At 35.7% G+C, this 15,974-nt stretch overlaps 1 protein-coding gene across 1 annotated transcript in view; it reads left to right on the forward strand.

Moving 5' to 3' along the window:
• The window catches only part of LOC108689628 (MAP/microtubule affinity-regulating kinase 3-like), a 54,627-nt gene that overhangs the window by 13,994 nt on the left and 24,659 nt on the right, over positions 1-15,974 (forward strand). Inside the window, exon 3 of the mRNA XM_018196485.1 lies at positions 3,305-3,471. Within this exon, the coding sequence (XP_018051974.1) occupies positions 3,305-3,471 (167 nt within the window). The remainder of the gene's footprint in view (positions 1-3,304; positions 3,472-15,974) is intronic.

The following is a 15,974-nucleotide window of genomic DNA, read 5'->3' on the forward strand; positions in this document are numbered from 1 at the left end:
CCGTTCTGAATCATTCTGTATAATAAGAAAGCGCACACGTGCCTGTCGATTTTTACGAAGATGCATGTCCAGCGGTCAACGCGTTACTCATGCTCAGGATAAGAAAGCCGCTTTAAGCGCCAATTAAGGTCATTATTGTCAGCCGACAGCGGCCGTAAACGTGCCGCTCGCGCGATTTTATGTCGGTACCGATGTTACGACGAATCGACTTGCCTGATGTTCGACGACACCAACGTTCCCCTTGTTCGGGAGACGAAATCACTATAAAAATATACGTGACGACAACCGCATTTTCAGTTGGTTATACGAGCTGGAATTGCCTCATTGTAAGTCTATGATGTCATTTTAGATAATACCGCAAGAACAATTCGAGTAAACTTATTTTCGTCTTGTTATAAAGCAGTCTGTCCGGAATGCAAGATAAGGAAATCGATTGTGCAAATATATTATACTAAGAAAAAATATTTTACATTTTAATGAACATTTATTTGAATTGTGCCAACTAAATATTTTCTTTCTACAGTAAATAAATATTTACTCAATAAAAGAAATGATCAAATCAAATTAATAATTCCTCTATCAAATAAATATATTTTTATATTTATTTTAAAAATTTAGTTGCACTATATTCAAATTATTTATTAAATTTAGTTTTTTCAGTAAAATTTTTTTTTTCAGCGTAAGAAAACAATTTATTACCTAGAAAAGTCGAAGTTGCAAAACTTGAAATGAGAGTCCGCATTTATTTTGTAAGCAACTTTCGGGGAAAGACGACGATTCAAATGATCGATAAAAATAATCCAGAAATTCTGTCAGATCGTAGAATCGAAAGATACAAATGTTAAATTCGCGCTAAAGAAAAATCCACTTTAAATTCCACTCGGGAATAAGATCTTATAACTGATGCACAGCTTTTTGGCACGAGTTGCGAAAGCGAAGTTCCATACGCTTCTTGTTTCGCAAATGACTTCCACGTTCGGCTCCTTTCCCATCTCGGCTTTTCCATCGTGCCTATTCCTTATTTACATACACCGAATTTACGTTCCTGTTTTAACTCCTACCTGGTGATATATCGAAATCGGATATCTCATGTTCCACCCTAACTCCAGTTGATTTGGTTGGCAAGCTCTGTATATACAAGTCCTCGTCAAAACGAAACGGTGATCTTAGCCAAGTGGGATAGAGCGGTGTGCATCTCTGATGAATTGACTTCGCAAGTGGTCTCCAAACTCTCAGAAATTCTCGTTTAGTTTCTATCAGCCAAGTTTCCCTTCGGCTGTCTTCAGTACACCGAACAGAATAGTGCGGAGTAAAACTTAAATTAAGCGAAGTGATATTTTTTTTTTTAAAGGATCCCACACTAATCTTATGGAAAATGTCTTTCTACGGATTTGGTTAATTTTTGGATATGTTGTAATACTCTTCATTCTGAAAAAATGTCTCAATAGACATAACTTGATCCTATGAATCGTTTCCGCGTTACAAGCCTTGAAAGATCTAGATTTTATATGATTACAATGTTTCTTTTAGCGTTTACTTTGCGATTATAATCAGATATCAGGACAAACGCTTTTGATATTTATTTTAATCGATATCGTCTGATTAGACATCTCTGAAATTTATTCTACCAGTACTCGAAATAGACACTTCTGGCATTTTGGTAAACTATTATTACATATGATACCACGAATCAGTACCGTCAAATAACTTAATACTTAATATAACTGATGATAACTGCTTAAACGATTAATGAAGTTCTTGGAATAATTAGCGTAGTAGTCAGCGAAAGAAAAAAGGCAAATTGAAAATCTCGTCTCGTCCGATCTCGTGCTTAATATTTGATCGTTAATATGCGCGTGTGAAATTTATTCGGTTCTCGTGATCCACGCGATTCATAATTAAAGCATCAGGCTATGGCCGAATATACCGATACAACCAGTCCTAAAGAATTAAATAATCATCGGCATTCGGAGAACACCGACTCGCCATTGGCCAGGCACAACGAATCACTCCGATCGTAACTCGACGGCTATGCGTGAACGCGTCGCTCCCCTGACGTCGCCGCATGCATATTGTTGCATTAAGGTAATCGCTTAATCGACGAAGCCCACGCACATGTTTCGCGATCGCGCGCGAAATTCGGGAAACGCTTTCTCGATAATTACGATGCGCCTCCGCCTCGTGATGCATTTTAAATGCACGTGATTAATTTCGCGTGACCAGTCCCAGTCGAGAGCAGATTCTCCCCAGCTCGATGTGTTTGTTGCTCCGTTTTCAGCAGCGACTAAAATGTATGGCCGTACTTCGACACCGGGCCGCACGAAATAAAAAGATGAGAAAAAATTATACACGGTGTATTAACGTTATTTAATAAATTTAAAGCGCATCATCATGAATTATCCTTCACAAACTGCTTTCTTTTGGTGCAATTTACTTCTGAATTATAATATAATTAAGTCGGTCATTTTAGAAATCATATAAATGTAATTTTTAGAGAATTGAAAAATGGAAAAATTTAAGAAGTTGGTATTAGAAGTTGGATTGTATTTCAATTTTCTAGAGATTTAAATTTATCTATTAGAATTCACAATTAAAAAATCAACTGTGCCTTCCAAATCCAACTAGTTGATAGAGAGCTAATAGAAAATTCTGCAAATGTAATTATTTCCAAAGATGTTATAAAATAAGTTATAGTTCCAAAAAAGCTATAATATCTAATGTTATTATCAAAAAATATACATAATTTATAAAAAAAAGAGTAAACTCATAACATCAAATTTCAATATGCTAAAGTGATTCATTGAATGTATTTTTAGAAAATATAATGACAGGAAAACATAAATCACTATATAAATCAGGGTTTCTCATGTAAATGACAGTTTTATAAATCTGATATCTGCGAAAGAAATACTTGATTAATGTGGTTTTTTAAAATAAACTATATATTTACTTTCCATAATATCTCCTTATTTTCGACAAAAATTAACTTGAGGTTTCTAAAATAGTATAAAATTCATAGCCCGCAAATTTTTCATATTGTTACTTTGAAATGTTGATATTTGTAATTTCAATGAATTCAGATTTCTACAGAATATGTCTGACATAAGACGTATCTTTTGTACAGTATTGAAATTTAAATACATAGAGATTGTATAGATTTTAGAATCTGGTATCAAAGACAGCACCGCGAGAATCTAAGAACTTAAAAGCCCAAACGTAGAATCTCCATGTTGTTGTACTTCCCCTATGAAAGTCGCGTTATCGACATGAATCGATAACGGTTTAATTTAACGACTGCTTGCAGTGCGGATCTGTGTACTATCTCGTGACGGAACTCGCGACCGGCGGCGACCTGTGCACACACATTAAGGAGCAGCCGGCCGGTAAACTGGACGAGAACATGGCGAGGCTCTATGCCAGACAGCTGGTCGCCGCGCTCAAGCACATGCACTCGAAAGGAGTCGTTCACCGGTGAGTCACTCGTACTTTAGTCGCATTGCGCGCGAATTTTCAGGCGATCTTTCTCTGGCAACTCGTGAATGGTCCATATGAAAACTTCTTTTTAAACTTCCCTACAGCAGTATATGTACATATAGAAACAATTAATGAAGAATTTACATTTTTCTCACAAAATGAAAATTTTATCTAAAATCATAAGGGAGAAGTTTTAATTCGAAAATTACAAGATATTTAACGTTGAATATTAGCAAAAGATGGGAGAAGATACGATCAAATTTATGCCAAGAAGAACCCCATGCTGATCTGATCAGAAAAATTAAATGAAAGGAAATGAAGATACTTTATAAAAGAACTTCAACTCGCATTTAACTTATGATGTTCGTCCACGGCCGTGTTTCTACGAACAGTATAAATTGCAGATGCAATAATCTTACGAGGATCTGCTGAGCGCGATCATTTACCCGCGTCGTTTTCTTCTCTACGGTCTAATAATATTCAACTGCACGACGTGTCATGCCTTTTTTTCCAGTTGGCCGCGGTGATGTACGGCGTTGGCCGGCCGTATCGTTTAAATAAAGAAATCGTCCGGCGTATTACACACGAGGGAATATTTGCGATCGCGACCCTGGAGAGCTCACTCTCTCGTCCGGCTCGTTTCGTGCGATCGCACCATGTCGATAACGATGTGTTCCTGTTTATTACGAGCGGAATTACACTCGCGAGGATCCTTACTCGCGCGCTTCCTCGACCAGGAATGCTCCCTCGTCGGTCCGGTTAACGATTAAAAGCAGCTTCCTGAATTAATTGATCGGCAATGGGCAGGTTCTCCGTGTTGCGCGTGCACTAATTTTGTTAGCGTTTAAATTTATAACAGCGCGAATGATATCTATTTATATCTTATATCCAAGGATTATCTTGAAAGCATTTTAGAAATATTATTTCGAAGCTGCCGACACTTCATATTAATATAAAAAATGAATGCTGTGAATAAAATTTGAAACACAAGATATAATTTATTGCTTCTATTTTTTACCGCTTATTATATTTTCATATTATAATCCCTATGTTAGCATATTGAGCACGTACAAGCGAGACTGCTAAATTGAAATTGCGATCATTTTTTACGACGAATTCCTTTGCCCTTCACATCAGCATATTGGAGGATTTCAATAACACGATATTTCTCTTTAATTATGATAATGAACATAAATTCAATAAAGATGACTGTCATTTTAATCTTGCAATTAATCATAGATCGGTACATCAATTTTTATATATATTTAAAACCAAGGATAATCTATTTGTGTTTTGTGCATTTCTTTATTAATCCTGATACTATAACATTTATATACAATTTTTTTTAATACAGAACCTTACAAATATTTTCTAAACATATTAAAATATATGTGAGACTTACTTAATAATTTTTGTAAAAGTAAACAATTAATCTTAGAGGTAAAAATTTCATACATTTTTTTAGCAGTTACTGGACAATATAATTCTGTTTAATTATCTGAAAAATATAATAAAATTTCTTAGAATCTCAGTCGAAATATTTTGCTTGCAATTACTACGCTCAAAAGATGCGTAAAATCTGGATTTACTGAATTTACTGAACAAAAATAGATGCAGATGTATTTTAACTAATAATAATCTATCAATACTAAATAATAACTGAGCAGGTGTCTAAGTAAGTTGCACATATTTTTATCAGAAAAACTGCTTCAGCTGAATAGAATTTTTATTAAATTCTTATCCATTTTCTACGCAATATTGTTACAACTAAGAATCCAGTAATATTATGTAACGGAGTAATTTAATGGATGTTTAAGAAATGCATAAATTTTTATTAGAGAACAGCTAGAGATATTAAGATATTAAGCCAATCACAGAATTATACTAGCATTCTAACAAACAATCTAATGTTATTTATCATCATTTTGATGTAAAAATGATTTTAATATCAAAATAACGACTAATTAACTAGTGTCAGCTTGCTTAGATATTACGTCTATGATATTAAGGTATTATTTAACATGATCTTTAAAAAACCGACTATGAATGCTAGCTTGGAACAAATTCTAAGCCATACATTCGCAAAATCTGCGAATATCTGAAAAACATATCCAGTGGATATTCCATATACCTTGTATATCTCGCGTGCATTAGCGTTCCTGGCGTAGAAAGATCACGTATTGCAATATTTTCGGTGAGCATTGCGATGTCGTATGCATCACCCGGGAAAGGGGAACCGATGATTTTCAACATTCGCGAGGAAAGCATCGCGTCGTTTCCCTGCGAAAAAGGAGGCGTAATGACGTACGCACGTGACGTTACGACGTCGAGCAGTAGTTCATTTTCGTTGCTCACGAAGGATCGGCGAATATAAAGCAGCCGGCAATATGGCGTACGACGCGGTAGTTTGTTTTCGTCGAAAGCGTAAAGTCTCAATCTCAGATGATAGTGATAGATCGTCGCTCTCACGGACTCGCACGTTATAAGGGATATAGAGAGGAGAGACGGAAAGGGTGTTGGACTGCGAGGGATCTCGCAAGGAGGGTTAAGAAAATCGTTATAAGCGATCGCTTAACCCCTCGAGAGATTAGCCTGTTTCTCGTTCGCGGGGAAAGGCAAGGTTTCCTTCTAATGGAAATGGAGAAGATTTGGTGCTAAGGATAGTTAACGATCACTACTCGCGGATTCGTTCTTTTTTACCGCGCTATATATTCTTAGATTAAGACAAACGAAGTCAGGAGTTGCTTCGACTTCTGATAAAGAACGTTTTAACTCTTCTTTCTATAGCACGCCCTACATTATTTTTGTGTGATAGTTGTTTGCTTTTCTAAAATTATTCTTCTTCTTGATAAATTATGATACATTTGTGACTAATGATAATCGATATTCTTGAAGCTTTCTTCAATTGTTTAATCGAAAAACTCTAAACAATTCATCACAGATCTCAGTATATGTTGCGCTAAGATTAAAGATGTTTACATAAAAATATCTCTCATTTTTTTAAGAAAAATAACAAGAAAAAATATGAATAATGAAATACTATATAATGCGGCCTCTAGATATTCAATACTATTCTACAATTATTTTAAACAATTTAAAAGAAACCTCTTTATTAAACAATTTAAAACAAATAGTCTGGAAACTCAACGTAACCTCCAGATGATCGATAATATTGTGTTACATCAAATATTGTGCAATAATATTGATCGTCTGAGGGTCGCTTTAATCTTTAACTGAAGATTTAAATTATTGAATCTCTACTTTCTCTTCGCCTGATATTGTCATATATCGTCACATGTGTATACAACTCTAAGAGATTCTCTGCGGATTTTCTCGGCAAGGGATAGTTGTGAAGAGAAAGAGTGAAGGGGAGAAAAGAAAGAGGAATTCTTTGTACAGCAGCCCTTTTCACTCGGAACCACCGAACATCCACAGGCTCACGTTTTAATTCCGACGAACGCCTCCCGTTTGCTCTGCCATTATTCGCCGGACAAAGCCATGATCCTCGAAGCGGGATGGCACGGACTTCTTGTGGAATCCTCACAAGCAGGATTACGATTCCCGTACCATATATGCTATTCTAAATTCTCTCTGGAAAAAGAGAGAAAGAGAGACCGTCCCTTGGTGTATCCAATGAAAGCCGCCTTACGTGTTTATCGATACTTTTACTTACGCGGGAAACTAACTCCGACAAGTAGTAAGAGTAAACGGTAAAGCTGTAAATCGAGTATCATCGTGTTGCATGCCGACAGTATCCAACGAAACCGGTAGCAATTATTCTACGAGTTTGTCTAAACACCTATCTCAATTAATTGTAAGTTATTATCTTCTACAGCCACTTGTACAATTATTTTACTTCTTTTTACAGAAAGAGATTATGGTTGCTATAAACTTTCCTAGCCAATTTGTTCTTAATTTCTAAGCGACATGTATTCTGATCTGTGCAATTAAAAGAGTATAAAAAGTATAAAAAGAGACTGTAACGAAATAAGTTACCCAATAACATTTTCCAATATTTCCACAAAAGAGTAGGTATATCGAAATTAAGACTGGATATTTGCCTGCCTATTTCTTCGAATATGGATATGAAAAGATTCTACGAACTTATTTATGAGAAGTTCATTCACCGTTCTTGAAACCGTTGGAGAACGGAGCTTACAGTGCTACCATACGGTGTCAGGTCGAAGTTCACCGGTGCAAAAAAATTGGGCGTGTAGGCGGTGCATATTCAACAGAAGCGAATACCGTTACAATCTAAGATGAATTCGTAGCAAGCCTCTCTCTTTCTCTTTCCCTCTTTTTTCTTCCTCTTTCTATCTATCTATTTCTCCACTCGCCTCGCGCGCGGATCACGTGCAAGGCAAGCGGGAGAGAAAAGGCGGAAAAGTATCTCGGAAAGTATCAGCGACCGGCAGTAGAGACGTTAATGGACACAAGCACTCGGTTATCCGCTTAAGTATAGTACTTATAGTGCCTGTATATCCTTCGACCCGTTATACGCGTAGTTTTGCCAGTCCGGAGCTTCCGCCGGCTAGCTAATCGAGTCTATGGCTAGCTAATTGGCTCCGTTCGCTGCCGGTGACCTTGATCTTTCGCGGCTCGTTTTATTTCGCCATTTCTATTCCACTAACGTGCCCTCTCTTCGTCGCCCGGATATCGTGTCAATTCTCGTCTCACCCGCACGAAAACCACAATTACCTCGCCCCGAGAAAGTTTTTTCGTAAGGATCATGATGAACGAATGGATGGATAACGGATAATTACAACGCGTTCTCGTGCATGATAATTGAGATGGACAATCATGCAATGTGGAAAAGATATGACAGTGATACAGGAAACATATCTAATATTGATTACAGCTAGTATAATTAATTTAATTTTTTCGCTAATATTTCGTTAACTATGAAACTAAATTTTTTTATAAGGTTAATATTAACGTCGATATATGAATATATAAAAGATAAATTTTTTTTTTATTTATAGAAATTCAACTCTTCTTTCTTGTATCTATTTGAGTAACATATTTTTATTAATCTCATAAAAGAGAGAAAAGATGACTTTTATGGAAAATCAATTCTTTTTTTTTTTTACATCTAATTACAAACGTTCTCCAACCGTGGCGAACAGACGGAACAAAGCAGATAGAAAGTCCGGTGCATCGCAGCGCGACAAAAGTCGACGACACATGTAATAATGTCAGCTCGATCACCGAGATCGATCTGCGTGACGAAACGGCCCATCGATCGACCATTCGATTGGTCGGCCGATCGCAAAAGTGCAACGATGCCCGCAGGTCTCACGACACGGTCACGCGGTGGTGTGTATTCCACGAACTTTAGCATTTGTGCTAACCATGAACAGGGCTGTTCAATAATCCACATTAACATGGGAATAGAAGTACATTTCGAGGCCGAGCCTCAATAACGTATTGCCTATTACGTGGAAACGATACCACTCAATATCTCGCTCTTCGCACACATCTCGGACACGTCCGCTCGTTGCGACAGCTCTCCTCTAGTTCTTGTACCGAACAATTTCAACTTAAGGTCGTGGCAAAACTGAATCGACAGTTATGCCGGATTCACACGAACAGAACAGCTTTATCAAAACGGATTTATCGGTGAATTCAACAGCAATAATTGAGTAAATTTGTGACATACAAAAATAGAAAATCACAATTTCTTTTAAATGTTTTAAAAGGAGGTACAATACTCTACGAGTTTTTAAATTGTATTATAGTTAATTAATTGCATTATTTATTATATAATAATAATCATTTATTTGATTTGTGTTAATTTTTTATTATTAAAATTTGGTAGCACATTTTTTATTTTTAAATTATTAGATTATTTTATTTTAAATTATTTTTTTAAATTAACAGAATTCTGAGTAAAGGGATTTTGAAAATCATGGAATTACTATCTGTTAAAATTAATTTAACAATCACTAATCTAACTTTCGTAAAAAGGATTTATAGTACGTCAGTTTATGGCCCGTGTGAAATCGACTTTATTCTCGCGGTTATACTTAGATATAACTTACTAGCATACCTCTCTGAAATAATATTTATTATGCCTGCTGGAGCTGCACGAGGACATTCGTTTCCATCGAAAGTATGAGTTTGATTATTCTCGCTGTGGAGAGAATTTAAAGTACAAGATTGCTTCCTGATTTACTACACCATCAGTAATGGACACGTTGTTTTCTAAGTTTTGTAATCGATATCATGCCTCATCGCATAAAAGAACATGACAGTCGTCGTGAATAACAGAATACTCTAATTTTTTTATAATTTCCATTTGAATCTCGTTCATGACACGATTCTCAAATGTACATATATGATAGTATAAAAAAAATAAACTAATAATAATTAATATTTATTTAATTAAATATTTTAATAATTAATATTTATAATTAATTAATTTTTATAATTAATTTATTAATTTTTATTTATAAATATTAAGATTTAATGAGTTTGTAATATATTAATCCCTTGATTTTAATGAAAGTAAAAGCATTTTTTCTTAATTCAATTCACGAGCACTTTATTACTTTGAAATAGATCAGCTAAAATTAAGATAAAAATTAATTGGAATTAGAAACACACATAACCTTAAACAAATCCGATAATACGTTTTTAATTATAATTTTTTTTAAATACCTTGCCATTTACGATTATAAGTTTAAAACTTTAATTTTTAACTTCAATTGCCAATTTTTTTTCTATCGCCAATTATATGTATTAATAATTTGTTTGAAAGTACTTATCAAAATACAGCTTGAGATCTCTTCCATTTCTACTTCATTTGATATTCTCAGAATCTTCTCCAAGGCTTTCACGCGGACGCATATTAAATTATTCGCGTAATCCGATCTCTAGTTATCGCCAGCGAAATCGCAACATCGGGATGCGCGGCAGGTGCGCCTCGTAACTCCGCGAGACATCGAACTTGATCAGCCCCCGGAGACGCAGGTGCCGCAGAAAAGTTTCTACGGGTATGAATCGGACCGCGAGGGCGATATTTCCTGGCTTCCCGCACCAGGCAGTTGACAGGAACGTGATATAGGGACGGAGGAACGGACTCGATTGTTTTTCCAGCGATAAGACGGAGGCAGCAACCAGGCCGCCTTCTAGAAGACCGAGGACCTCCTGCGGCTCCCATCGCGCGCGGCTATCGCCATTACCGCACGGAAATTACCTCGAAATTAATTTAAACTTTCATAACAAGTAAACTGGTCGCCGGAGACGGAACGAGATAGCACGGTCGCTGGATCATCCCGAAGCGAAGTAGCCGGATAGCCGGAATCGAGCCTACTTTAATAGCCATTTCTGAATCTCTTGTGAAGTATTAATTAACAGGAAACAGCGCTACGATTGAACGATTCGCGGATTAGTTGGCCATCTTTTTTTCTTGAATCTCAATCCCTGCATTTACAACATAAAACTTAGTATTTAATTATACAAACATAATTAACGTGATATTTTCATGAGACATGAGACATTCTAAGAGATGATATTACTTACACATACACAGTTGAAAAATTTGTATCATAAATTTAATATATATGTCATATGTCTCAAATGGCCTACTTAAATTTTTGTATTAATCATAAACTAAATATGTTAGAAAGTAATATAAATATAATGTAACAAAAAATTCTCACAAAAAATGTAACACTGACATAATTTATAAGCAAATTGTGGAAGCATATTTCTTTAGAAAAAATTAATATTTGTCATTAAATTACACGTATTTTATTTATTTATCTCAGAATTTATATTTTTAAAAATATCCTTTTTGTTCACTTTTTCATAAATTATGTGTTAACATTGAGAAATGTTGAGTATCAATTTAACATAATATAGTCAAATAATATAATCACACTATTAAAAATTCAGAATACCAATTTTAACAAAGTTTCAATAAAAACTTTGTTTTCTACTTTACAGAAATTTAATCTTCTATTTAATAATAAGGTAGATTTTCATCCAGAAAGGTAAAATTGGATCCGAAGTAGTTTTGTTCATTTATCATGTGTACAAATCAATGTGTACAAAATGTATCAAAGAAGTTTATTTATGATAACATGAAACATACATGTTTCTCTATTAAACAATGAACAATGTAAAATAGTCATGAGACACATCCAATTCTAACTTAAAGGATAAACAAATAATTTAACATAATAAAACAGATTAATTCATTAATGATTCCAATAAAAAATGTTGAACCCGACTTCATGATTAATAACAGAATTGAAAATATGGAGAACGCGCATCTGTCCATTTTATTCTGTGCGAATTCGTTATCTTGTTACAGTCGTAACACGAGAAGGTCAACTTAATCAATATGCAACCATAAAGAAAGATAAAAAGAGCAGTAGCTCTTTACTATATTAATATTAATTTATTATTAATATATAATATATAATATTAATTTATTCTGTAAAACGCTTACACCGGGGTGCGATTTGTCTCTGGAAAAGAAAAACGGAAGTAGGAACAAGAATAAATCGAACGCATGTACGGTTTGTCCGCTCACCCGACACTCAGTCGAGTGATTTATTTCTTAAATCAATTAAGGAGATCTGTATGTCGAGTTCGTAGGGTGGTCTTAGAGACGGGGGTAGCAATTCCGAGCGAAGCCCGCGGTTCTTGCCGCGTTCGCAAAGAGGGTGAGAAGATCAGAAACACGAACGGGATTGGCGGGGCGTAAAGACTTGCGAGCGAGAAAGACGAGATCGATAGGTGCGAAGGAAAAAACGTATAAAAAAGAGGGGAGGGACAGGAAGTTGGGGCGCAATCGTCCCGTTCACTGCGGTTTCTCCCCGTTGTGAGAAAGATCGAGACTCAGCGATTTCAAGATTGATTCCGCATGTCCACGCTTGAGAGAAGTCACTGATTAAAAAGCGGTCTTACCCCATTAAAAAGAATTGAAAATTAAAAAGATTTGTTCTAGAATCAAAAGAGCCAAAGATTACCAATCGTCGACTTGTGTGCCATACGTACAAATATTTGCTAATTCTATTTTAATCTGAAGAAGAAGCACTGCCGCAGCAGAACTAGCGCGGTTACTGCAGATTTTATGTGAAAGCTTAGCTACCCAGAATAAGAATCAATCTAGGGAAATAAATTGTAAATTCAGCAGGAAATTACATTTCCAGCAAATAAAATTAGCATTTTTTAATCAATCTTCTTCCTGTCGATATAACAACTGGCGAAATTTGCCACGACAGCATAAAATATGCTGTGCAAGCAAATCTTTTTTTTTCGCTCCGTACATAAACTGTCATGTACACAATTTCTGGGAAACACAAAGGTACAGAAATAAATGATCGTCGTACTCGTTCAGGCATTGATAACGATAAATTGCATAATGTGCTACAGTATTCTTGCAACACCGACAGTCAATTTATCTTGACAGGCTTATGGTCGCTCAGAGACCAAGGACGAAGTTTATTGCCGCTTTTAACGCGATTCTCGAACGTGAACGGTGGCAGCTAATGGGTTAAACGTTTTCGCGTTTATCCTCTTCATGGAAATCGCTAAATCTCATACGCCATCGTATATTTGAATCGACAGCCTCCCCCCCCCTCTCTCGCTCTCTCTATCTCTCTCTTTCTCTTCGGCAATCCGGATCCTTGAATTACCTCCGAGAGAAAATCCGGTCGCGGACCATTGCTTCAGCGTAGGGGTGTATTGGATGCGTCCGATCGAGCAGATCCTGTCGCAACATCCCCTCAGCAAGGAATTCCGGATTGCGAGCGACGTCGCGCGCGTGTACGTAAGTACGTGCATGCGCACGCGCATATGTGTATAAAAGGCTCCAGTCCGAAAGCTTGAAGAGGAATGACTATAGTGGAAGGACCGAGGGACCGAGCTAGGCGGGAAACGCAATTAGAGCTCAACTGGTCGGTGTTAGGAAGAGCTTTCGAACGAGAAGGTAGGAGGAGGGAGGGAAGGAAAGAGGATGGCGAACGAGCAGAATTTTCCTGGGGTTTCGGTGGGCGGAAACCGGGAAAGTTAAAGATCGTTCCTGGTCGACGGAGACGGAAGGTCTAGCTTCTAGAAATCAATGTGATATCTTCTGCGGTCGTCGAAAAAATTCAAGCAAGAGAGAACCAACAATCCTGATCCTTTCCTTTTTATACCACGACTTATTCGAGGACCAACAATCAATTCTTCCTAAAATGATGTTGCTTTAATCGCAATCCGTTACTAGGTATATGGAAATATACATTGTTCCATAAATAACAGTAGTACAATTGAGGAGATGATTATGCACAAAAAAATAAATCAAAAATATAGAATAAAATTTTTTTATATAAAGTTTTCGGGCAACATTTTCAATAATTTATAAAATAATAAAATTTATCGTACGCAAATATCCTATTTTATTGTGTATTCTCCAATGCAACACACGGGAGATAGTATTATATCTATAGTATTATAGTAAGGTGCGTTATAAGTCGAAACACATGTATATTCGATGAATGTTTAAAGTTGATTTTTCCGAAAACAAAGCCTCGTATAAAAAATTTCATTGTGTATTTTTAACGTATTTTTTTATGTAAAATCATCTCTTTCCCGATTGTACTACCATGGAATATCTTGTATTCGCATAGCTTTCCGTTTTTAAACAATAAATATGATTTTATTTCAAAAATGTATTATTTTTTAGTATGAATATTTTTCCACTATAATAAGCAAAGTGCATCTTTCATCAACAGGAGAAACAATTTTATAATTAATTTTCTCTTTCTCCCAAATAAAAATTCTATTGTTGAACGGATAATAAAAATAACGAAAAATAATAAATATATATTCTATACTTTCTCACAAAAGATACAAGATTACATATAATATATATATATTCTATACATATCCACAAAATATATGATATATTCACGTTTTAACAAAACTTCTCGAATATCCGATATTATGGCATTTTCAAATAACTTTCTCGAGAGCGAAGCAAATCGTCCGTGACTGCAGTATTTTCTCCAGATCATCTGAACAAAATCGTCTCTGCATTTATTTGCGACTAACAAGTTTTATACATTCGATGGAGCGTAGCATATGACTACGAGTGTCTTGATAAGTTTAACTTTCAGTGGCACACATCCAGAAAAACATACATATAACATCAATTGTCTCTTTCGAGTTGTCGTTTTCGAAAAAGATATTATCTAGTAATATCTATTAACATCAAATAATAAAATCTAAGTATAGCTTTGTATATTTATAGCATTGAAATTTAATCTCATCTGCAGCAGTTTTAATCTTCAATTTTGATAGATATATGCTTCTCGTTCCATTTCCTTACAGAATACGCTTTCAATTCGAATGGCGCTTTATTCACCAAAGAAAAACGCCGAGCGTCTCCAATATATATCGGATGAATTCAAATCGCGGGATTTTCTTTCGTCTCGCTACGAGTGGATCTGGAAAGCGTATCTGCAAGAAAATGTCTTGAAATAGTTTCGAAACCGTTCAACGATTATTCGCTCGGTTTACAAAACAGAGAGAAAAGTGGTGGAAAAGCGAGCGGGAGAATTTTCAGAAATGAATGAAGATGGTTATGGAGACGATTCTATCAAAATACGTGCATTTCCGCGTCTCGCCTCCTCGACGTCGCCGGAGCGACGCTATCACGTCGCCGGAAGTATATACTTTGTCTTTCGCCCTGCATCTCGCGTCAATTCAATTTCCATGGGAAAAATAAAGCGGTCGACGTTATATCTTTTTTCGTCACCATCTCGTTGCATTTGCAATGGGAGATTCGCACGAGTGAATGAGCGAGCCTTGGGGAATCTCGGATCGATCGCGCAAGGTCAACCAGTATTGTTAATGCACGGCACGCGCTGACGCCATCCGGTTGCATTTGCATACAACAGAGGAAACAACGCTGTTGGCCACCGCTGGTTCACCGTTACGCACCGCTGGGGAGCTTTTCCCTGAACGTCGATGAAGGACGCCGCGACGGCAACAAGACTTTTCCATTGAAAAGATGAAGGAAGGGACAATCTTTACTCAAAAATTTTCAGGAAAAAGCTCTTTCTGTACAATTTACTTTAACCTTTAAAGAACGGGGATCTATAATTTTACAGTTTTACTTGAAATAAAATTTGTTTTAATTCATTATTTTGTATTCCTTATCTTAAAATATGACATCATTTCAGTGCCACTACATGATTTCTGTAAAGCTTAACTAGAATCTACAAGAATTTTTTAATTTAAAATCCAGTAAGATATTTAATATAAAAAATAAAATTGTCCTTTGGATTGAAAATTATAAGAAGTTATACGAAAATTAAATTGAAAAAAAATTATACTATAGTCTCTAAATTCGTTGGAGTGAAATTTTACTCTAAAGAGTAAAAATTGAGTCAGTTTTGAAAAAGTGATTCAATTTTTAGTCTTTAAAGTGAGATTTTACTCTTTAGAGTGACAATTCATTTTAACAGTTTTAGAAAGGAGAGATAAGACATCGTAAAAAA

This window comes from Atta colombica, unplaced genomic scaffold (assembly GCF_001594045.1).
Source record: "Atta colombica isolate Treedump-2 unplaced genomic scaffold, Acol1.0 scaffold274, whole genome shotgun sequence".
Lineage (NCBI taxonomy): Eukaryota > Metazoa > Arthropoda > Insecta > Hymenoptera > Formicidae > Atta > Atta colombica.